We start from the raw sequence: 26,179 nt of genomic DNA, 5'->3' as shown, positions 1-26,179 counted from the left end.
ACTCTGGAGCATTTCATGTGTACTCAGCTGTAAAGAGTGATGATTTAAAGGGCTAATATAAGGGAAAGGTCGTTCTAGACTGAACCTCTTAACAAATTGCATAAAGGAAGCTTATTATTCCATGAGTATAGGGATGTGAAGTTCTTCCGATCATTTTTCTGCTTGGTTCAAAAAAGAATTGTTGACACATGAGTGGGAAAAGAAGGAAGAAAGAAATTTAAACAGAAATGTGCAAGCAAGGGACGTTTTTCTGATGGTTATGGCTTCGTTGCCACCTAAAAAGGCTCTACATTAATGTGATTATCCATCTCCTCTTTTGTTTTGGGTGAAGAATTCGCTCTAACAAGAAAATGCTGCTGTTGGTTGGAGGGTTGCCTCCAGGACCGGACCGGCTCCCCAGCAATCTAGTTCAGTATTATGATGACGAAAAGAAGACATGGAAAATACTCACAAGTGAGTGCGCTTACTCTTTCCTTGCCTGTGTCTTTCAGGTTGGAGTTGTCTTGATGAATTAGAAAAACACAGTTAAATCAAGTCAGGCATGGTATCGATCTGCTATCCTTTGGAGTTTTGTTTATGTATCACGGGAGACTTAGAGGAAAAGACTAAATTAACGTTGCCGGGGTGGCCTAAATTAAAACTGGCCTGGCTTAAGTTTCTGTGTGTGTTGGAATGGCGTGGTGGAGTGTGGAGCAAAGGAGCACAGATCTTTCCCTAGAAGCGCTTCAGTTTGAGTTTTTGTCGTCATCGATACAAAAGGGAAAGGTTGTTTAGTGACACTTATAAGTTTGCCCAAAATGGTAGGTAGCTTAATTCACTGTCTCTGCTACCAACATCAATGTGCCCTTTAACCATCCTTGCCCACCTTTGATTTGGAAGCCCAGCTATTCCAAAGCATGATAGACAGATATATTCATGGCTTCCCCCAGCTGCATTAAACTGTGCTCACAAATGTCCAGCCGAGGCTCTCCTCTCCTCTCTCTCTCCTCTCCTCTCCTCCCCTCCCCTCCCCTCCTCCCCTCCCCTTATCTCCCCTCCTGTCCCCTTCCTTCCCTTCCCCTCCCCTTCCCTCCCCTGCCCTCCTCTTCTCTCCTCTCCTCTAAGGGTGACTGTGTTTTACAGCAGAACTCTTGCCTTGGGCACTGAGATTTGGAACGGATTGTTGTATCGGTTATGAGTCTGATCTGATGTGGTCATGGAATCACAAGCCATCGTTTCTTGAGTGCAGTAGGCTGCTCACACCAGTCCCCTGGTGGGCACAGTGGCTGCACTGGTCAATAAAACTAAATTTTAACTGTCAAAATTGCCTGGAGCTGTATAGCTAAAATAATAAATGAGCAATTTTGATCCATGAATCAAAGCCATACATTTAAAACCGACAAAAGTGAAAGCTAACTTGCTTACTGTGTATGTCTTTAAAGCATTTGTGTATTTTAGAGCATTGTTCTTGTAAAATAATTTCCTTGGCTCTTCCTAAAAGCCCCTTAGGATAATAGAAGCAGGGAAAGGCTTCCCTTAAGAGCAGAATAGGAGTGAAGACTTGTGAGGTGGGGCTTGAAACAATACACTTTGGAGCTGGCCTACCCCCAGCAAAACCTGCAGTAGCATGGTCCAGGCACTGCATTGAGAAGGCTCCCTGGATACCACTATACTGTAGTGAGGAAGTGGCTGATAAGAAACAGCAAGATTAAGCAGGGAGAGAAAGAAGACAACAAGCCAATGGTGTCTTTAAAATGCTTTTGATTCTCTTTTGGGTGAAAATGTCATTCACAGCAGTTTACACATCTTAGTAAGCGAGCCATCGTTATTTTAAAGCTAAAGCAAAACCAGGGAAGCAAAGTTTTGACAGCATATGATGATCAGAGAACTGTACAGATGATATGCAAACTCAGTGGATAGATGGAAAGGGGACAAAAGACTTCCAGAGCCAAAATCATAGAGTATAAGACACACAGTGGTTAAACTCCACTAATAAAAGATAATTATTGACAAACCCACCTGCTTTCCCAAGGACTTCACACCATACCTGATTTGGGATTTGAGATCCTTTGGCCAGGGAGAAGATTGCAAACAGCACCTCCAGAAGGCTGTGTGTTTGGTTGTTTACTTGTTTGTTTAGGGGCATGGCTCAGTGTGCATGTGGAAGTCAGTAGACAGCAGGAAGGAATCAGTTTTCCCCTTTGACCATGTGGGTGCTGACTCCAACAGATCTTCAAGCTTGGCAGCAAACGCCTTTATCCACTGAACCATTTCGTCATCCCCTTATCTTCATTTTAAGCCATACTCAGAGACAGATTATCAGTTTTGTTGCCCAAGCTGGGATGGTTCTGAGTATGAAAGGGGACCTGTCAATTATACGGCATAAAGTCAATGGATTTAAAACTTTTATATTGCCTGCAGGTGTCTACTCTCATGGCTGAAAAGCGTGAGCTTTCAGTCCTGGACTTAAACACAGGTCTCTCACTTTGACCACGGCCTACAAATATTCTGGGCCAGGTTCTTACTTGTCAGTCACGATAGTGTGTTAAAACACCATGGCACTTATACTTCATCTAGCGTGCCCATGTACTCAATAAAGTCCACGTGCTATCACTATTGTCAATGTTGCTGCTGCTACTAGCACAGGAGCTGTGTCTTGTCTTTATGCTGGATGTGGGTCAGTCATTGCAACTTCTCCATGCAAAGAGTAGAAAAATAACACTTGACTCTGCTCCTCCAGAGAGCCCATTCTCCATTGTTTTCATACATAAGATGGAATTACAGACCAAGAAATAGTATTGGATGGTCGCCTATTGGCACAACTCATTTGGAATGAGATAAAGGTACACACATGATGACATAAACAAGTTCCTACAGTGAGAATGTGCTTAAGGATTTTGAACCTTCCTTCTATCCCGAGGCTGTCTCAGAGCTCTGAAATGAAATCCTGGTTTCCTAATACTCTTTATGTCCCTGAGATTTGTGCATTAAAAAACATACTTTATTTCCTGCCCAGTGACCCCAATGACAGTATAGCTTTCACATTTGTGAAAGAAATCATAATAACTTAGTATGGGTGATTTCTGTTAGTTTGTATTTTTTTAAGCTAAATTTAAAATTTATCCAAATCTGAAAAAAAATAAATCATAGCCTTTGCAGGGTCCCATGTTACTTGGGACATGAAACCATAAATGGAAAAAAAAAAAAAAGTCTCTCACTAACAAACAAAAATATCCAAATTCTCCCCAAATCCATTGATCCATTAGGGATTGTAGAACTTTCCAAGGCCATTCTTTCAAACTAGAAGCGCTAAGCTAATTTTAAGAGAGGGCAGGATGACCCTTCAGGGTAGGTAACAGTCTTCTAGCTCAGGGTCTGTTTGCTCATTGAAAGACTCTCCTCATACAAACTAAGGAGTCAGCCACCAGGCTCCTGGGGTTAGCTAGAGTTTCTGAGCCTTAGAGCATTTTTCTTACTTAGCTGAAGCAAACATTTCTCATGTGTCTTGCAGATACACTCACCCTTCTCCAAAGAGACTGCTACCCAGACAGTAATACACACACACACACTCACACACACACTCACACACACACACACACACACACATACACACACACACACACAGAGCCTTGTGGGAGCTACATCATTTGCATACTTTACATAACAGAGAGAACATGACCGGACTTAGGGATACTAATCCCTAAGAAATAATAAACTGAAGAGTACAGATGAGTTGCAGGAGGAAAAGAGCATCGGGGTACACTGAAAGAAAATTTCAAATGTTATGGATGTATCCCAACAATAGAGCACTTGCCTAGGACGCATCAACTCCTAAATCCAAATCCCAGCATTACAAAATCAATCAATAAATAGAGGACTAGGATCTTGATGCATCCAAATAGCAAAGGAGACAATTACCTCCTCACCCCCACCCAAGACTACCTTGATACTGTGCTGACAGAGACTGCACTTTTTATCCCTATTTGGAGCCATTATTAATTATAAAATTATAGAGTTGGTGTCTAACAACACTGACGAAGCTCTCCAGTCTCTGTCCCTGAAGTACTAGAAATAACATCTGAAAGTGATGATGCAGCTCTTTTGTAACTATGGGATGTTGAATGATAGCAGTAAAATTGGGCATTGTTGGTTCCTTTGCCCATTTAGAACAAAAATGAGCACCAGGTGGTGGTGGCACACGTCTTTAATCCCAGCACTCGGGAGGCAGAGGCAGGCGGATCTCTGTGAGTTCAAGGCCAGCCTGGTCTACAAAGTGAGTCCAAGATAGTCAAGGCTACACAGAGAAACCCTGTCTCGAAAAACCGAGAAAAAAAAAAAAAAAAAGGACAAAAAGGAGGGGCCAGAAAGGTTCAGCAGGTAAGAGCACTTAACTGCCAGAGGACCCAGTTTCGGCTCCCAGTGACCACATGGAGGCAAACACTGTCTATCACTCCAGCTACAGACGGTCTAGTGTCTTCTGGCCTTCATGGCACCATACATGCATGTGGTGAACAGACATACAGGCAGGCAAAGCATACACATAAAATAAATAAATAAATTTTAAAAATCTCCTTTTATTATGTGGTGGTTTTTTTTCTTATTTGTTTTTTTTTTTTTTAACTACAGACAAAATGATGTCAGAGTACAGATTTATGTTTGAGTGTGAAGGAAGAGGTTTCCCCTTTCTAAAATGAATATGAAAATAATAGAGCTGAGCTTCTGCCTTCTTTTTATATTTTTTAATTTTTAAGTTAATTTTTACTTATCATTCAAAGAAATGGATTTTATTATGGCACTTTCATAATATATCCTATTACACTTTGTTCTTATCCATCTACCTCTGTTCCTCTGTGCTCCTGGGTCCCTCTGCACTCCTGGGCCCCTCCGAGCTCCTGGGTTCCTCTGCCCTCCCGGGTCCCTCCTGACTCTTCTTGCTGGACCCTTCCCTCCTTCAAACAGCCACTTGTTCTGATTTCATGTCATAGGTACTCCATTACCCTTTTTTCTTCCTCTTCCCTCTATCTTCTCTATGAAATGGTCCTCTCTCCATTTTCATCACACACACACACACACACACACACACACACACACACATACTTTTATGTAAGTAGTAAATGAATGTCCATAAGAAAAAAAACTAAATAACTATATATGGCGCTGAACTTTGGTTCCCACAGATAGATGCAGGTTTGATCACACTCTGAAATGATGGAGAATAGTGCACACGCCGTTCTGTTGGAGGAACACTAACTCTGCACCAACACATCTAGTGGGGCATCTTCTCTGATTCTTTTATTTCTTGTGCTCAGTCAACTTCTGTCCTTTGAGTCTATTGCGAATAAAGTTAGTTAAAAAGCTAACAATCATTTCTTTTAAAATTTTTAGATTTTAATTATTTGTTTATTATGTATGAGTGTGTGTGTGTGTGTGTCTGTGTTTTCACCTGTATATAGTGCACAGTGTGGTCAGAGTACAGCTTGTGGGTGTCAGTTCTCTTGTATTTTGTGGGTCCCAAGGATCCACTCAGGGTGCCAGGCTTGGCAGCAAACATCTTTACCGATGCAGCCTTCTCACCAACCCTAATAATCGATTCTTATGATTACCTATTTTCAAGAAAAGAAGTAAGGCCAGTTGTTGTGTTGTGGTTTGGGTTTTGTATCTGTGGTTCCTTTTATTCATATTATCTTTCTTATTAGAGAGCCCAAATGAAAAAATTGTTTAAAATAATCAAACCACTAGACAGGAAGATAATCCATAGATAATGAATATTGCACTTCAGGAGAAACTGAGAAAATAGTGAGGTGCTTCCAGAATCATTTGGGAAATGCCCAGGAAGAATTTAGGCTGACTAGCAGCCCTCCCCCATTCACATAGTAATACCCACCTTGTTGGATGACCAGGTGAGCCATGAAAGCACCCTCTCCTCTCAGTAACCTAAGGGAGTCACTACAATATACTGTGTGCTACAGAGTGGATTAGAAAACACCACATTACCATGCGAATACAAAGTGGGAGGTCCCTCACCTAAACAGAGGCATTATGGGAGGTCTCTTAAAGTGACCCTTAATTTGGAGGAATTGGGAAAGAGAGCAGTTTTGGGCACCAAAATGAACTTAATGTTATAGGAGAGTCTGAGCTTGGTCTAGATAGTTTGTGACAGACCTGAGGAGGCTAAGAAGCAGATCACATTAGTATTCCATCGAGGAATCGTCCAGACTGGTTTAAGAAGTAAGACTTGAGGACTGGAGTTGGTTCACTAGAAGGGTATGCGCCTAGCATGTGCAAGGCCACTGGGTCCCCGGATGCACAAGGGGGAATGAAAACAAACTAGCTCTTTGATTATGGCTACCTTTCTAAATTTTTGATTTGTGGGTTAGTGGAAACATAGTGATCTAAGGAATTTATATCTCAGTGTGGCAGTTGTCTCACAGCTTGGGATTTTAGATCATGAAGCAATTGTTCCCATAGCTTGGGGGAGGGGGCAGGGAAGGGAGGAGGAGAAATTGTGTCTTGACTTTTTAAATATGTTACTATCTAATTTTACCTTCAATGGGCTCATTCTAATTTGAAATGCACGGCTGCGCATTGCTATATATCTTGAATTATTTGCTGCTGAAGATTCACGCACCAATGCATTAGTGGATTTCTCATAGATTTTTTTTAAATGTATGTGTGGTGGTCACTCCCAGTCCTGCGTTTCAAGTAAGTGGGATGCCTTGGGAAGCCAAGAGACTTGTTTTGACTCTCTCTTTCTTATTTCTGGCGTACACTTCCCTTAAATATAGTAATTGCTTTTTCTCCAGAGAGTAGCATGTGTACAAATAATTTCAACGCTTTGCTATTGAGTGTGGCTTGGAGGTGGGAGTCATAAGGGCTCCTTAAACGTGGCCTGTACTATTTGAAGGTAAAATATAAACAAGTCTGGGATTCTCTTAAATAAAAGCACTGACTTACTGAAGTCCTCAGCCAACTAACTTTATTCCCTTACCAAATATAATTGACATCTCCTCTGTTACACTGAAGCTAAAACAGAGATTGCTGTGCCCTTAACAAGTTCAGATTTTTGTGGATAGAACCAGCATTAACTAAGGTATCAAAGCCTGACGTGCCTTAGAGGATGGATAGCATAGAAAATCTCAGAATAGAGGGACACAGTTCAGTTTAGAAGCTGTGGAGAATATCACCAAGGAAGAAGTGTTTGAGCTGAGAATTAGAGGCAGGTAGAGAATCTGGTAGAGCTGGGAAGGGACATGGCTCAAGTCATTAAGAGTAAGTACAAAGATCCTTCAGAAAAAAGATTCTGGGGCTGGGGAGATGGCGTGGTCAGGACAATGCTCACTGTGCAGCCAGAAAGACCAGAGTTCTATCCAAGCTCATGCCTAAAGAAGATACACAAATGGTACACATTGTTAGTTCAGCACCAAGGCAGGAAGATCCTGGGCTCACTGAGCAGCCAGCCCAACCTGAAAATAGTAAGACCCAAGTCCCAGTGAGATAGCCTGCTTCAGAAAGAAAGATGGACAGGAGGAAAGGCACCCAAGGCTAATCTCTGGCTACATGCACTCACATACATGTGAACACTTACCATCAAAACCACACATGCACATCTGCATCCACATGCACATGTGCACACACACGCACGTGCACACACACACACACACACACACACACATACATGTGACATTTGGAAAGTAAGACGCATGGCTAAACTCAAAGAGGTAGGAAAGACCGGACTAAAGAGCTCAGCAGAATCCAGCCACACAGGGGCTCCTGTGGCAGGCTCACAGTTTCAGCCTTCACATGCAGAGAGGAGATGTCATGCACAGAGGCGCATCTTCCCTGCAGAGCAGAAATGAGCACAATGGCCTCTGGGTCTCCATCAAACCATGGTATGTCAGTCCATCTGACCGCAAAGTGCTATTAGTCACCCAAATCCAAGCACATGAGATTTAATCTGTGCTGACCCACTGTAGCCATGAAAATCTATGTGGGTCCAATGTTCCTGGTGTAGTACCACATTCATAAAATAGAACTAATACAGATTAAATGAACCGAAGCAATTGACGCCTAGGGGTCAAGAATATTATCTAGGTTTATGGAGTAAAGTGCACATCCTGATGTGTGAGCCACGGGGTTTGCATACATGATTTCTGACAAGTTGTAATTCAATGCAATTTACCTGTATCTCGGAAGCTATGCACACATGTGAACACTCGAACATGTGAACACATACATACACAGAGACCAACCATCTTTAGAAACAGATAAATCTGAGTTGAAACATATCTCCAGACATTGCCTGTGCTGTGGGTTTCTTACTCTCGGATCTTTTTTTTTTTTTTTTTTTTTTTTCTCATTTGCAAATTGAAGCCAATTATACTCACTTCACAGGATTCTTACTGGAATCAAGCAATTCAAATAAATCTCCAGGTTCAATATGTAGACTGGAGTTGTTCTCAATCAATTTTTATCCTGTTTTAATGTAATTTATAGTCTTTAAATTAAAAATGAGCTTTATGTATATGAATGTTTTGCTTGCCTTGTACATATGTCTGTGCACTATGTGTGTGCCTGAGGTCCATGGATGTCAGAATAAGGCGTTAGATCCCCTGAGAGTAGAGATACAGATGTGAAACTTCGTATGTGTTCCAGGAATCAAACCCAGGAAGAGCATCCAGGACTCTTAACCACTGAGCCATCTCTCTAATGCAGTTTATATTCTTTCATAACTAAATAGAAGAAATTAAAAGTTTGCCTCTTGTGTTCACAAAGCTTTGGGAAATAAGATGCACCATAATCGATCCATGAAGTTTCAGTGCTTCCCTCGTTGGGGGCTTGGCTGCACTCTGGCAATAAAGAGCTAACATTTCAGAAACCAAGAACAACAAAAGGTCAGTTCCTCACTCCAGCTGCACAGTGGATGCAGGTGGGCCGGGAGCCTCTACCCTGTGGGGTCATTCAGGGTCTGGGCCCATGGGCTTCAGACACACACAGAGAGAAGGATGTGGCGCCAGGATTTGTGCTGGAGCCGAGCTAGAGTTTCAGCTCTTCTCTATCACATGACGACACGTCACTTCATAGGGGTCAGAAGAAGCAACCAACTGGACAAAGCAGGCACTGCCCCTACTGTGACCTTTCCTACAATCGCTCATGCTCCTTAGCGTATGCTCAGAGTAGCCTAAGCCATATCCCCAAGAGACGTCACCGCAGCCCTCCAATCTCCTCATGTGGAGAGCTCTGGGCGATGGTGCATCATCTCACCATGCAACTTCTTTGAGATTCTTTTTGACTTGGACACAAAATGAAAGGCAAATAGAGACTTGGCGGGAGACATGTCAAGAGAAGACTGTATCCGCCCTTCTGGGCCCCCTTCAACTCGGCTTTAGACCCTTGTTCTTTGCAGCCATAGGTTCAACTCCACACAGATCATTTTTCCCCATTCCCCTCTTTGGCCTGAAGTGCGGCTGAGGAATGCTGGGATGCGCTTTTTCTGGGAGCAAAATAATCTCCTGATACATTTAACATCAATAACTAATTAAGGGGGCAGGCAAGGTGGTGCAAGCCTTTAATCCCAGCACTGGCAAAGCAGATGCAGGATCCTGCCATCCCGCGCCCATGTCAGGGGAGAGGAGAATTTCACATTGATTCCTTTTTTTTTTTTTAATTTATTCATATTACATCTCAATTGTTATCCCATCCCTTGTATCCTCCCATTCCGCCCTCCCTCCTGCTTTCCCCCTACTCCCCTCCCCTATGATTGTGACTGAGGGTGACCTCCTCCCCCTGTATATGCTCACAGGATAAAGCTCCTCATCCCTAAAGTATCACAGTCCCCCGCCCCGTCCTCCCCCCCCCCAAATTACAAGGCCACACCTAATTCCGACATGCCTCAAGAAGGACTGTCCTCCCAAGATGTCAGAGAAGAATCAAAATTTGTTTTGTTCTGTTTTGGTTTTAGTCTACTTTCCTCTATACCATGCTTTAGTCTCTCTAGTTTCTGTTGAATTCACACTCGGATACAGAAAGTGATGGGCGCTGGTGTTCGCTAGACAACTTTTTATGCAGTCCAAGTTCAAAGCTCAGGGTCGGCACTGCCCACGTGGGGGTGATCTTTCCATCTCAGTTAGTCTAATCAAGGTGGTCTTTCACAGGTGTCCCCAGAGCTGTTTCTCCTAGCTGATCCTAGGTCTCATCAAACTGACAATTCTTTGCACCGTCCCCACTACACAAGTTTTATCTAATTTGGGGGGTTGCAATGTTTACTTGTTCTGCGGCACTAGAGAATAAGCATCACGTTTCACATACTCTAGCAAAGACACCATTCCAGGGATATATCTGCAATCCCATAATACTTACTACCCTGTCTTATCTATTTTTAATTGCTAATAACTAGATACTAGACACCGGGTAAGGTCTGGAAAGTTTACTGTAGCTCAAGTTCCTGTCCGAGGTCAGAAGACCGATCGTGTTGGGGGGCTTCTTCCTGGCAGAGTCCCAAAGCAGCACAAAGCATCACAATGTGCTCTGCCCTTTCATCCTCTGTAGAGTACCATGGAGCTCCATCTCTGACAGCCTTATTCCAACCCATTACTTTCCAATGGTCTCCTCTTCATGTTCCATGGAGAGACTAAGGTCCTATACTCTTGATGTCCCACAGTGGGTATTAACTTTTGGTGTAAACCTTGAAGGAAGCAAGCCATCTTCAAACCCAAGCCAATACAAAACAGCATTTTATATTCTGCATACATTGGGCTCACTCTTGTAACATGCAAAATAATATCACTCACTCAATGAAATAGTCTAGTAAAGACAGATACCTGTCTTGTATGCTTTCTGCATTTCCTGGCTCAGAACGACTGTTGTCAGGGATGGTGCTAATTGGCCCCAAATGCCTCTCTAGCAAAGAAAAAGTTTAGCAGTACATTCCAAGTGCTATTATATTATAATGCTTTGCAGATGTAAATTTTCAAACAATCTAAATGTGCTTAAGTTTTTGTATGTCCCCATTTTTACCATTTATTATGTCTAAATGTTCATGTATGCTATAGTCACACACACACACATATATACCCACACGTATGTATATATGTATGTATGTATACACACACACACATATATACTGTAGATATAAAATACACAGATATGCACAATTCTTTAGAATCAGAAAGGTCTTATTTAAACAACACAGGAGCCAGGCATGGTGGTGGACATGGTAACCACACCACTCAATAGGCTAAGGCTGGAAGATTGAGAGTTTGTGGCCAGCATAGGCTGCAGAGTGAGCTTGAAACAAGCCTGGGCTACAAAGTGAGATCTTCTACCCCCCAAATAAGATGAGAATAGAGAGTAAAAAGAAGTAGAAGTTCCACACAAGGTTACTTGTGCCTGTAATCCCCTTGGCAGGCTGAGGCAGGAGGATTGCATATGCTCGAGGACAGCCTGGGCTGCCCAGTGAGAAATAACAAAAGCAAAGTGCTCCGAGGGATACAGCTGCTTTTCAAATCCATAAGATGACCCTATGGTGATGCCAGACATATCTTTTGAAAATCCAGTTGAAAAATGCAACTGTTTAGAATTTGAGGTTTTCTGTATCATAGGCATACTGACTCTCATTCCTGAGAACTCACGGCCGTTACGTCACCATGCCTCCATTCTCATGAACTGTTTCGAATGCTATGAGCTGCTGTGATACCGTAAGAGCCACAAGAATCATGCGTGTCTGTATAATTTGTATTTATGGCAATACATATTGTTTGCACATAAAACAGATATGAGAGGATTGGACTTAGCTGACGTATAGGTTATTTTTATGAAAAGGGGAACAAACATGTCTTCACCATAGGCCTAGCAAACAAGGCAGAATACCTGTTTCTCACCAGGCCCTCTAATTCTTAATCCTTGTTTAGTTGTTAGAGTCTTAATTTGTTACAGAAGAAAATTAAGATTGAATTCCAGTTATTTAACGAGAATGAAAATCACTGTGGGCTTCAAAGATGAAAACGCTGCCACATTTCTATGTTGAGAACTGCTAAAGCACTTTCGGAAAACCCTACTGCTAAGGCAATGATGTATCACTTCTACTTTCATTATATGTTTTTAATCAGAGCGTGACTTCACACTAGACAAAGCGATGCTTTATGCATGGGCTCACTTGTTTTTGCTAAAATCTTCTGACATGATTAATTTTACTTTAATGCTTTTGTCTTGTTGTAATGGTAGGGATGATGGGTATAAACCAGGCACAAATACATGCTTTTCCATTATAATGCCTCTGAGCATTAAAAATATCTTAGATGAAAGGGAAAAAAATCACAGGAGACTGGTCCGACTGGAATTAAATTTCTTGCTACCTGAACACACAGTGCATGAGATTAAAAAAAATGATTCAGTCATTGTTTTTAGTTTTATTTTGGGTATTTTTATAGCAATTTATTCATCTGTATGATGAGATCTGAGGAGGAGGAGAGAGATTGGAGTGTGTGGATTTCTTGATCGCATTTGTTGCGCTGAAGCATTCACCTCCTTCACAGTGTAAAGAGACCAAAATATTAACCAATTCTATACCAGGAACATATGCCCACCATGTCAGAGACAGCAGGTGACAGCATACCCAGTTGATGCTTGGACTTAGATATAGGCTAATGCTTCCTCATATCAATTTGCAACCTAAGATAATTGTATAAGCTAGATATCAGTTGCCCTATTTGCATAAAAGTGAGGATAGATCATTTGAAGAAGGAAACAATAGAGCGTTCAGCATAAGAGAACACCCTTGTGAACAGCCATTGGAGAACTGGTTCCGCCAGTCATGTTTTCCTCTTTACCTGATAAATGGTAGAGATGGGTCTGTAATATCAAGGAATGGTCCTTCCTTCCTTCCTTCCTTTCCACAGCCTGTGTGCTTGATTTACTTGTATGCCAAGTAAATCCTTTTCCAGTACCAGCACAGTCCAAAAGTACTCGATGCAGTCATGGAGATATCTGTCATCTGTGTAATCTTACACAAGCACTACTAGCTGCAAGTGGCTTCTGGACACTTTACTGAGGCTATTATGACTGAAAATCTCCTTTATTATGTTCACTTTACCATAATGAATTTAGGTTTAAGCCACTCTCTTATAGCAAGTGGCTCCTCTATCAATAGTACAGTTCTAGGTAGGGGCAGCTGGGTGGTGCCACTACCCACCACCTCACCCCAATTCACTCCCCTTGAAGGCACTGAGGGCGAGAAAGTGATTGCTGTAGTTTTATCTCTGTTGCTATGAGGAAATGTCCAGACAGAGAACAACTTAGGGTTTATCTGGCTTCCAGGTTACAGATCATTGTTTTGAGGGTGTCAATGCAGGACCATCACATCCTCAGTCAAGAGCGGATGCATGTATGCTTGCTTGCTTGCTTGCTCTCATCCAGCTTTCCTTACTCATATACAGATCAGGGGCCAAGACCACAAGATGGTTCTGCCCACAGTGGGCTGGATCAGGTCATTAACACTCAAGACTGCCACCCACGCAGTCCACAGGCCAACCTGACCTAGACAACCTTCAATCAATGCTCTCTTCTTGGGTGATTGTGGGTTGTGGAACACTGACTATTTAAAACTCACCATCCTCATGAGCTCCATGTATATAATCTAAACTAAAAAACATGAATAACCTGTTTGCTCCATGGTCCTGTTCTAGCACTTCACCTTTTGGTTTCTCACGCTAATTTCATTAACTCTCGTGTTTTCATCTGCGTTACCTGATACATTCATTGGCAAGAGCTATCCTGAGTATATACTAGCTTTTTAAAGACAACACCACAAAGCCTATAGGCAAGTTCACAGGAGTTCACAAAAATAGATTGACAAGCCAAATGGTAAAGGGGAATCTGATTTTACCTTAGGTTCTCAACCTTCCTAATGTTGCAATAATACACTCATGTGGTGAAGACCTGCAACCATAAAATTATTTTTGTTGCTATTTCTTGACTGTAGTTAGGTTATTGTTATGAATCATGAAGTAAATATCTGATAGGCAGGATATCTTGATATTTCACTCCTGTGAAAGGGTAACTCGACCCCACCCCACCCCAACCCATGCCCCAAAGGGGTCACGATCCACAGGTGGAGAACCACTGGGAGCTGGACTCCCAATGTATTCATTTCCAAGAGCTGACATGATACTGCACTAAGTACCTAAAACAACAAGAATACGTTCTCACTGTTTTGGGAGCTGGGAATTTTAGGGTATCTGCAGAGCATGCCGGGCTCCAAATCTCTAAGGCAGAATCAATTCCTACTTTACCTCTGGTGAAGGGCCTGTCTCCTGGTGATTCCCGGCAACCCTTTGTAGGCTTCGACCATTTCCAAACAGACTTTATTAGAGGTTTTTTATTAATGAACTTTATTAATGTTTATACCTCACTTCCAACCCTCCTACCCTAGATAGGAAAGAAAAGTGGTTAATGGGAACAGAAGAAGTAGACCTTTTTGGACTCAGTTCCTGGGAGAGATTCCCCTGGCATAGTCAGCAGGATTTCAGCAGACCAGCAATTCAACAAAAGTTGCTGCTGGAACCCCTACCAGTAGCTGGAACCCGGAGCCCTGAAGCGTTCTCTGGCGTGGTTCTCTTTAGGAGCATCTTGAAGTGGAGTGATGAACAGCCAAATAACACCAAGACCCAAAAAAGTCCCAACCTCCTGTTTTGGGCTCATATATATCCTCTTAAAGTCTGTACTAAGATGTGTTTCAGCTGGCAAAAACCAAGTCCGCTCACGAAGTGGTTCATATTCTAGTGGATAAACATCACCTGACCTCTCACAAGTCTGTTTCCCATCCCACACTTGGGATCAAAACAAAGACGTGCACATCCACTACAACCAGTGGTGGGCTACAGCTTGCAGCCTTGCCTTCCACCATGTCTGCTTCCGTCATGGCATTTCCCCCATCACTCCTCAATAACTGATGCTTTCATCATTTCTTTATACACATAACTGCCTTTGTGTTTTGGGGCAACCATAACCCCGTATGTCCTCAGCTTCCCTTGATTTTTATCTCTAAAGATGCGGTTTCCAAATCAGGTCACATTTACTGGTGCTAGGTATAAGAATTTGACCTTTCTTTTCTTGGGGGCACAATCAACTTCTTTGCACCAAAATAATGACACATATAAAAGGAAAAACCCAAAATTCTAATCTCTTCACCCATATTTATCCATTTAGTTGTCATAATAGCCCTCTGCAGCAATAGGCATTAATTTTATTTATGCTTCAGATGTCTATATGGAGGCACGGGGACGTGGACTGATTTGCTCAAGGTCACACAGATGGTAAATGGCAAAGTCAGAATGTACACCAAATAAAGCCCCAGAGCCCGCACCCTTGCTGCTCCTCATTACTCTGGTAATAGCAGAGCACATGCTGTAGGAGAAGTGAGAGCTTGAACAACAGTCGATGTGCTCCTCCATGGGTGCCTGTGGAAGAAAACCGCGTATGCCCCGCACAGGCAGAACACGCTGCATTGCGGACATGCTGACCTGCTGAGCCATCCCCTGCTCTCCAGTGTTTTTTAATTGAAGACTGAAAAAAGAATACAGCAACAAATTCTGGCAAACGCCTTTTCCATCTCTTTTGATTTGGTCATCTGTTAGATGATATGTATTGTAGCATTTTCTGAATTATTCTGCTAATGTTATGAGGTTTTTTTCCAGCTTAGTTGTACTTGTTATAATTTCATTGCTTCCCTAGAATAAATTAAATCATAAAGTAGTTTTAAAATGAAGGAAGGAGGGAAGGAAGGAGGAAAGGAAGGAAGGAAGGAAGGAAAAGAGGGGCTTTGTGTTATTTCTGGTGAAAGTTGTTTTAGCATAATATGTTCTTTGTCCCAGAACACTGAAGGTTTCCATCATCCTTTTCTTTGTGGATTTCTTCCCATTCAAAAATCCTAACTGCAAAGTCTATGCGCCAAGACCTTTAAGGAAAATATGCCTCAGCCTGGGGTGATGGTGACTACCTTTAAGCTCAGCACCTGGGAAGCAGAGGCAGGCAGATGAGCTGCAGGCCAGCCAGGTTATATGATGATGTCCTGTGTCATAAAAAGAAAGGAAGAGACAATCTATCTCAGGATGTATTAATGGCACAAAGGCACGTGTTGTCAGTGACATGCTACCAGACTTCAGACCTTTGCTTTCTGTCCCTTCAAGAATTTGTTTGAAGTTTTTCCTTACTATAGCCATTAACTTTGCCGCGTATCAGGACCTGCTCTTATGTGTGCATAAATATTCCATGGGATAGAATGCCTTCTTCCATTTTAGAGTCTTCAGGGGTTTTTTAATAATAAGACATCCCTTTAGTCTTTATTCTTGTCAAAAACCTGAGTCATTCTCCTCACCTGAGCAATAATCAAAAGATAGGAGCAGGTGAATTAAGGAGCTGTGCAATGGTTGTTTGCTTTCAATTATAACATGAGATTTACAGAGGTTTGATACGACATATTGTGACTGTCACAAATACATGCAAATAGGTTTCTAAATATAACAATCCCGGCTGGCTCTCCTAATTGACTTGAATCGCTAATGTCCAGCTCAGTTGTGAATCCCACTGCAGCTCCATCATCCATGCCTTCCTCTAGTTGGCTTCAGCCCTAAACTCAAAGTATCAGTAGACACACGTACAATACAGAGCCAGCCGACTGGGCCACCAAACCCTGTTGCCACACTGAATAACTTTTGTTGACCTTTAGAAATAGTTAGGTTTCCTGTTTTCTCTTAAATTTTTTTTTTTTGAAATGAAGCTAAAGCAGGGTGTGATGAAATGATCATTTTAAGGAAATTAAGTCAGTCTCAGAAAGAGCAGTATTGCATGTTTCCTTTCACCTGCAGGGCAAGGTTGAGATGGGAGAGGATAAGGGGTTTGGGGGGATGTGTTCCAAGTACATCGTATGCATGCACGAAAATCAATTTATGAAAGCTGATGGAATACATTATAAAAACAGGAATAAAATGCATATTTTAAAGAAGCTGCTTTTGTTCCTAATACTGACTATGATTCAGTCATTTATAAATATGGGAGCTGATGGACTGCATAAAGCCAGTGATGAGAGTTCAATTCCTTTTTCAGCTCAGCTGGCTTCTTCCACAGGAAAAAACAGAACTGCAAGCCATAGGCTGTGTGCACTCCAACCAGCCCCTTATGAGTAAATGAGGCTGTTGATAGTGGTAGTCTACTGAAAGACAGGAAGAACAGCACAAATCCATTAATGCCACTGGAAAATAACAGTACATTTCTTCTGCTGACAGTGGCTCCCTAGCATCGTCCTCATGCATGCTAATTGGTTAAGCAGAACTGATGGGGACAGAGAGAGTCCAGGGCTCTGCCACGGTGTCTGTTTTCCTCGTTTGCAGAATACAGTGTGTCACTTGAAAGAATGCGAATAGCAAACGCATGCGTATAAACATATTTCCCAGGAAAACTAATTCCACCGCCAACTTTTCCTTCTGAGGGGAAAAAAAATGTGTTAGCAGTCATTGTTTATTCAGTTGTCAGCAAAGATTGTCTGTAAAGAGCCAGCTAGTAAATATTTGGGGCTTTGCAGCCATAAGGTCCCTGTAGCAGCCACTCAACTTTGTCCTTGTAGCATAAAAGCCGACGCAAACAATCAGTGGGTAAGCAGAGCTGTGTTCCAGTAGAACTTCATCAGCAATGTAGCGCAGGAGGAGGATTTGGCTAGCAGGGTGTGGCATCCTGCTACTTTACTCTCTAGACCAGCAGTTCTCAGCCTCTGCCTTGACTCCCCTGGGGGTAGAACAGGGGTCACCTAAGACCACTGGAAAACACAGATGTGTACATTACGATTCATAACAGTAGCAAAATTGCAGTTAAAGCAGCAACAAAAATAACTTTCTGATTGTGGAGTGGGTCACCACAACGTGAGGAACTGTATGAAAGGGTCCCAGTGTTAGGAAGGTTGAGAACCACTGTCCTAGCCAAAAGAGCTATTAACTTGTTTACAAATCATAGCACTTGGTAATGAAACAATGGTTATCGTAATACATTAATAGCCAATGCTTATTACAGTGCCCAAGTCCTGTGCATGTATTAATTCATTTAGTGCTCATACCACAGTCGAGTGTCGGTTCAATGACTCCCATGTTCTAGAAGGAGGGAGACTCCAAGGCAAAGAGCAAATGGGGACCTTGGTGGACACAAGCCTGAAGCACAGGCGTATTCTGAGTTCAGGTAATGTTGCTGAGTTCCATCCATAAACCACATGCGCTAGTGACTCTCAACAAATTTGCTGACCTTCGTTTTCAACATCAGAGGCAGACACTGTTGTGAATGCAAACAAAATGATTTCTTTGCCAGCAACGTGAGGACAGATACTGCGTCTCTCACTGGCTGACTTCACTTCCCCATGCCTGACTCATGCACATCCAACAGTTGAATCAGAGGACCAGGTCTCATGCTGAAATACCGGAAGCAGGCAAAAGGAGCTTCCGAAGGCATAGAGCCACCTAGGAGGCCAAAGGGAGGTTGTACTGTGGCTCCAGCCTTCTGACCGTAAGTCCAACTTCTCAATAGATGAAGTTACTTCATGCTTACATGAATTCTCATCTCACACTTGAACTTGCCAACGTCTATTACATGACCCAGGCCTATTGGAGGGCTAAGTGTGAAAAAGAAGTAAGGGGTGAAAAATAAAGGAAAGAGAATTTTTAATTTTGCAGTGCCAAAATGAGTAAGGAACAGTTAATCGAACAGTTGCGTGTCTGGCATTGTGTTGAACTTATTGCAAACATCTTTTCTTCCTATTTACTTCTCATAAGGAAGATGTGCATGAGAAAAACATACACATAGGGACACCCCATAAACTGTCCAAACCTAGCACAAATGTGGTTCCTGTTCTAAGATGGCGTAACACCCATGCTCAGACCTGCACAATATGCTTCCTGAGTGTCCTCTTCTTCCAGTGCCTCAAGGCAATGCAGATCGAGAATTTTAAATGCAGCTCGCTACCTCTGTATGTTATCTCACGGAATACTGAGCAACTGTGAGGCCCATGTCTCTACCCTTCAGTCTTACTGACGAGAAAATTAGTAATGTGGTCATCACTGTTTTCTGGTGAGATAGCTGAGCAGCTCAGGTGACCGAGTCCAGAGCCTGCCTCTGTCCTCTACATCACTTTTAGGTCGAATTTGTGATTTTTTTTCAAGACTTTAAAACTCGAAACTACTGTTTATTTACATAATGCTTGTGCCTATGTGTACACATGTGTACATGCTTGTGCGCTCACATGCCACAGTGACTGGGTAGAGGTCAGAGGACAACTTGAGGGCATGACCTCTTTGCCTCTACCCTGTGGGTCCTTTGGATTAGAATGACCACATATCATCAGACCTGACCACTAGCGGCTTTATTCACTGAACCTTCTCGCCAGATGGACAGGTATTAAGGGCCTCCTGGAGGTGTGCCTGTTTATTTATTGGATGAAGTTAATCTTTATAACAACTCTGGCAGGTGATGTTGCTTTAACTTCTCAGTAACAAAGCTCCAGGGCTATTATTTAATGGGTACCCTCTAATATCCCGTGAGATAAACAGGTCACCATTTGTTACCCTTATTTGACATTTGTGGAAACTAAAGTTCAGAGTGGTTAAGTGACTTGTCAAGGTCACACAATAATTGATGAATCTGTGGCTCAAGCCCTTGGCTTCTGACCTAATTTGGTTCAGTGTTCTTTCTATTAAGCCAAGTTCTGTAAAACCTTATTAGGAATTCTGTGACCTGGAACTGACACCATTTGATCTCTCTCTAACATGAAATTATTTTTCCAACCAGATTATTTAGAAAACTATTTCTATATCAGAACTTTTTAAATCACCATAGCTAAGCCAGGTACTGTGGTACACACTGGTATAGCACTGGGGGGGGGGGGGCGGGACAGAGGCAGGTGGATAGCTGCAAGCTCAAGGCCAGATGGGTTTATTAAGATAGTGAGTTCCAATCTAGCCACAGCTACACAATGGGACTTTGCCCCCAAAACATCATAAAATAAAATTATCACCATAGCCATTGTGAACGGAAAATAACCCCCAGCTTGCGAATGCAGAGGTGAACGTGAGTAGTGTTCTATCAAAATTCAGGCACCCCAGTGGTTTATAACTTAGGTTCTAGTAGGAAGCAGACAACATCCTGTAGTGGCAAGAGAACTACTTACTGAGAGGGCTGCAGCAAGGAGGGCGTGGCGGCCCTCCCTTTATCCAACTGAAAACTCAGTGGTTCGCTTCAGCTTTACCGAGTACACACACAGCATTCACTTTTACAGAATCCATCATGGCATCCGCAGTGTGTCTGATGCCCCTGGGTCTACAGCAGGGGCAGGAAGCTGCTGGTTGCCCTCTTATCTTTTATTTTGCAGAGCACAGCCGGCCCAGGATACAGCTCCATTGGTTCAAGTTCTCTTCTCTCTGCTCACACTGTTGCTCATATTAGACTCCAGGCAGTTGCTGACCAAAGAAAAGGCAGCATATCTGAGGGATCGTACAAGCTGCAGCAGGGAGCTTGTGAGGACTATCAAATACTGAAGGAAAAATCAGGGCATTGGAACATTCCCAGGGAGAGACACAGTGCCTTCATTTTTGGTCACATGAGTATTTGCGGATATCAACAGGTAGGTAGTTCCCCAGTTGTGATCTGAAGGCAGGGAGGTTTGGAGCAATACTGCCTCAAACTTGTTTACGTAGAGAACTGAGAATTGAGGAACTCCTTTCCCACAGAGAGATTTTTTTCCAATTGGTAACTGAGGAAACTCGGTCATGTGAAAAGGAAGGGCTTAAAGAAAAGTTGATAAATTAGGAATTACAATAATTACAACAGTATCAGTGAAGGCCCAGCAAAGGGAAACTACTTTGTTCTGGGCACAGGGATGAAATCTCTGGCCTGGATGGAAACGTACTAATTGGCCCATCCTAGTAGAGCTTGTTAGTCAGCTGCCTAAGGGACTATTCTTCGGGAAGGAGGGGCCACTGCTAGGAAAGTGGGCTTACACTGAGCCAAGGCATAATAGTTATCCACTTAATGACATAATGACCTTTTAGGTCCCAGAATTCCCTGCTCCCTAGTACAGTCCCTACAAGCCACCTTGAGGTTTGCAGGATCTGCTCACTTTTGTGACTCGGGGATGCATGGCTTTCCATTTTGCTTTTTTTCTCACTTTCTTTCTGATCTGGACAAACCATGAGTATGCTTTTCTGGCACTCTGGGCTTCCTTTCTCTTTCTCTGTCCTTTGTTGTTGTTGTTTTGTTTTGTTTGTTTGTTTTTTGTTCTTGTTGTTGTTGTTTTGTTTTTTTGAGACAGGGTTTTTCTGTGTTGCCTTGACTGTCCTGGACTCACTTTGTAGACCAGGCTGGCCTCGAACTCTCTTTCTCTGTCTTAATTACTGTTCTACTGCTGTAAAGAGACACCATGACTAAGGCAACTGATATAGAAGAAAGCATTTAGTTGGGGCCTTGGTTACAGTTTTAGAGACTTAGTCCATGATCACCATGGGACAAAGCAGACAGGCATGACAATGGAGCCTTAGCTTTACATCCTGGTCCGCAGGCAACAAAAAAGACTCTGGGCCTGGCTGGCCAATTGGAACCTCAAGGCCCACCCTCAATGACACACTTCCCTCCAACAAGGCCACACCTCCTAATTCTTCTAATCCTTCTCACACACATCCATTTCCTGATGACTAAGGATTCAAATATATGATCCTATGGGGGCCATTGTCCTTCCAACCACTACATACTCTAGATCTCCCCTCCCCCCACTGGCTGGTTATCTCTGTGTGGCTGACATCCATGCTGTTTTAACTCAAACTCATAGCTATTTTTTCCTTCTCTTCTCTATCTCCTCCACTGGCAGCTGCTATGATTTATAGGTTCCCTGCCCTGGAGTTTTTCTTCTAAGGTCCAATAAAATTGTCCTCCAACTTCTGTTTAATTCCATTTTTAAACTTTTTTATTATGAGGCTAAGAACCCCAAGGGGACTCTATTTTTTTTTTTCTCATATCATCTGGTATCCAAAATGGGACTACAGGTTTGTATCTTCCCACTCTATTCTGAGAAATCTCCTTCTTTTCACATTGCTTTCACTTTGAATGACCTTTGGCTTTGCTTGACTTTAGAAATGTGTTAAGGTTATGATGAAGATTGCTTCCCTTGAGGAAACAGAAAACAAATGACTGATGTTCAAGGGTGTCAATATCCACAGGATTTGCTTTGTCACACACGCTAAGTGTAATAAAATAAAACATCAAAGTCATCGTTTGAGGCTTCATCTTACCATGTAGCTCAAGATGGCATGAAACTATGGAGCCCAGGCTGGTCTCAAAGACATCATTTTCCTGGCTCAGCCTCTCTCATGCTGAGACACAGGCATGCAACACCACATGTGCTTCTGAAAGTTACTCTCTTCCCTTTCAAATAGATGGCTCCTTTCAGATGCATTTACCCTTGCCAAGAACATTTTTTTCTGATGCCAGGCACTAGGGCACTAGGGAAACCCTTTCATATGCTGCCAGCTGATCTCACACTGTCCACAGGTAAGTGTTGCTCTGCAGACAACCATACGTGCCCAGGATTCCTCTGGGCAGGATTTCAAGAGTGGATTTTGTTACGTTGTTCTCCTCTTCCTGCTCATGTAATTTAAGTGCCCAGAGACTTAGAAACAGTGCTACCACTGTCAAACGCTCAAAAGCAGCCAACCTTGGTACTCCAGCGTGCCCCCACTTAAAGGGAAGAAGAGCCTCACTATCTAGAACCAGCTTTGCTCACACTAGCACTTTCCCTTGTCAGATGTCCATATATCCAGTCTTGAATTCCTCATGTTTCCAGAGGATGAGCTGAAGAACGTAAGGAAAAAGAGAGTAACAGCCCTTTTGAACATATGTGAAAAAGCACGGTAGGCCTAGCACGGAAGATAGGTGGAGCAGGGTGTCAGGTGGCCATGACTTCTGGTCCAGAGAGAAGCTATTCTGCACTCTATAGGACTGACTGTGCATCCTTCATCTTGGTAACAGTCATTAATGAGAAGGTGGCTTTGGGAAATCTGCACTTCCTTGGGTATCCTTCCTTACTTTAAAGTTCTAGTGTTTAGCAAAATGTCATCCCTAGCCCTCTTCCTTCTGCATACTCAGCCAGTGCCAGAAAAATATTTTTTTTTCTGTCAAATTCTTCTCTTTTGAGAAATACTACTGCATTAGTTGCTCCTGAATATTTCCATTTGGCCTTAATATTGGTAGCAAGCCTTCAGACCCATTCTGTTTCCCTTGCTCTCTATCAAGGAAATGGCGCCTTCTTTTCCCCATCCTGAAAACTTGTGTCATCCCTGAAGCCTCCTCTTCTCTAACTCCTTCCACGGCCTGTCAACAAGTGCTGTCACTGTTACCCTCTATATCCATTCAGATTCACCATTTCGGCTCCATTCACACTGCCAAGGCCAAAGGCAGAAGCTATCAATGAATCCGCAAGACATTCACTAGTGACAAAATCCACCTTCTTCTCAGGGCATCCCAACTTCCTCAGATTCATTTTCAGATATCTCTACTCCTTCAAGTATTTTCCTTCAGCTTTTCTGACCTGATTCCTACAGATTCCTGAAAGGGAGCCCTCCCAATATACCAGGCCACTGTCCACACCTTCTTCTCTGTGTAGAGCAGTTTATCTGTTTAACTTCAGATTAAGATCTCTACAATCTTCACAAACAACTTGCTTTCTAGAACACCAAGATAAAAGTAGGTACAGGGTGTTAGGAAAGGATGTGCATTAAATTTCATTATACCTAGGAACTGGGGAACTCCTAACGTACTTCTAACAATATAACTTCTACCTCTTCGGTTTTGCCATATGCTCTGCTTGTACTTACCTTGGAAAGATTAATGTCTGCTGCCACAGTTACTTAAGTGTCTGCCTCCCTCCCTAAACTTTTTACCCCTTTAGAATCATTCTGTGTCAGATGCATGTAGTAATTATTGGAAAAAAAAAAAAAAAAAAAAGAACAAGCAGTCCCTAAACAGTGAGACCAGCTTAAGCAATCAATAAAGTGACATCAAAGTCATCGCACCCCAACATATTACTTACACAGTGGGGACTGTCGATGAGCCTTACATCAAACCATCCCATCTACGTGAAATGTTATCCAGGGAGGTTCAAAATGTTATCAGCAGTGAGAGAAATAGCAGGAGTTTATCCTGATCTTTGGTGCTTTGCGGGCGTTCATGAGATATGGAGAAACTGAACGTTGATGTTTGAAACTTGTAGGTAAGAGCTGAAATGTCCCTTTGAACCCTTCAGTAGGTCCCCACCATCATTTCTCAGAGAAGGGATTATACAACTGTTGAAATCTCATGCTTTCAACATCAAATTACGGTGCATTTTGAAAGGTACTGTTTTTGTAAAATGTTTGGGAATCTAGATTGGACCCCTATTTTCAGCAGATCACTATTAAATTGTAAAAATAGGATGGAGAGACCATAGAGGCTATGATTGAAGTGTTGGACCTCTTTTTAATCGAAAGTACGTGACTTAAAAGTTGTCTGTCTATATGAAAGAATTCCTTAGATTACAATGTGTGATGTTAAATATTGACAGGAACCTGTGTTCTGAGTCCACTTTCTCCATCCCCATCTGCGTGGTGGTAGTAGTGGTGGCAGCAGCGGCAGTGGCGGTGGCAGTGGCGAGTGTGGTGCTAGTGTTGGTAGATTGTGGTTGGTTTGGTTTCTGCTGCCCACTGGTGTTTAGTCTCTGGGCTTTCCTGCTAAGTATCAATATCATTAGCTTTCTAGAGAGGTCATGTGCATATTCAGAACCTCAAGTTTTACCAGCTCTAAATTCCGAGGAAGGAAGTTTTCTTCTTTCTACACTGCAAAGAGCCCCACAAGTGTGATGCAGTCTTACTGTATCCAGCAAGAGAGGACCGCCTAAACACAGGCAGATTGTGACATTGCATTTTCAATTTAGGAAATGGTAGAGTTGGGAACTGTTAAAAGGTGAGTTGAGATCAGGTGTAATGGATTATATGAAAGCACATTTGGATCTGATACTGCAGTCAGTAGGGAGCCGCCAAATATCTTTGAGCAGGAAAATAACATAATTAAGTTTGTATTTAAAAAGCTAATTTGGGATGAATTGGAAGAGAAGAGATTGGAGCCAGGATAACCATTTATTGCATAACCCAGGCAGGGGCTAATGAGGGCCTGATTTACAATGATAGCTTCAGAAGCTAAGACTGGAGAATTTGAAGGTAATTTCATAAGTGGAGTTAAAGCACCACTTGTTAACTGCTAGGCAACACAAGGTGAGAAGCTTTGGTTGACCAGATGGAGCTGGCATCCATCGAAGCAAAGAGCAAAAACTAGAGTGTGTTTAAAGGTAGGGAGAATGGGTTTGGTATTGCACCCAAAGCGGGGTGGAATATATATATTCAGCCTTGTGTGTGAAGTTTTGGGAGCCATTCAATAAATATTTGGTTTATGTACCTTCCAGATAGGTTCAGAAAATATGTTGATTCAGCAAAAAGGGTTAGAAACACAAATTCAGAAGTCAGTATGTAAGTGGACAATATCTGGGGAAAAGAGTTGGCCAGAAAGGAGAGGTAATGATTCACCTTTAACTCAGGATTATGTAGGTCCATTGTCTGACATAAAGAGTGGATCCATAAATTCTGTGAACATATGAATGAAAGAATGAATGAACATCAACTTTTCAAAGGTAGATAAAGAGATGAAGTAAACAAAAAATTTAAAAAACTAGCCATAATTTATAAGACTTTTAACCTTAGCCATAACATTCTTTCTGCACACAAAATAAAAACCAAAAATATTCATAGCTGCTATCTGTCCAAGATATTTACATTAACCATTGCCCTCTGCCTCTGTCCACTCTCTGAGGAATTAGACTACCAAAGAGTATGGCAGAAGAAGGCAGCAGAAGGAACACTAATGAATGAGGAACAGATGAAGCTGACCACCAGCCGGTCATCGAATCCTCATAAGTTGACTGTATTTTTAAAACACAGTCATCATTCATCATTATCCTATGAAAAATCTTGTTTCCCAGTTAATAAAAATGTCCCCTTAAAAAGGATGTCTAATGTCCGATGAATGCACTGCAAAGGGTGAAAGCATACAATTAGCATCTGCTTTCAGAAGACCCATTATGGCCTTTTTGGTAATCTTG

At 42.4% G+C, this 26,179-nt stretch overlaps 1 protein-coding gene across 1 annotated transcript in view; it reads left to right on the top strand.

Annotated features, from left to right (window-relative positions):
• Window positions 1-26,179, top strand: part of Klhl14 (kelch like family member 14) — a 99,818-nt gene that overhangs the window by 30,343 nt on the left and 43,296 nt on the right. The window contains exon 3 of the mRNA XM_051163112.1: window positions 332-453. Coding sequence (XP_051019069.1) covers window positions 332-453 — 122 coding nt within the window. The remainder of the gene's footprint in view (window positions 1-331; window positions 454-26,179) is intronic.

This window comes from Acomys russatus, chromosome 20 (assembly GCF_903995435.1).
Source record: "Acomys russatus chromosome 20, mAcoRus1.1, whole genome shotgun sequence".
In the NCBI taxonomy this organism is placed as follows: Eukaryota; Metazoa; Chordata; class Mammalia; order Rodentia; family Muridae; genus Acomys; species Acomys russatus.
The sequence above is the reverse complement of the archived record's forward strand: the minus strand, read 5'-3'. Positions and strand labels throughout refer to the sequence as shown.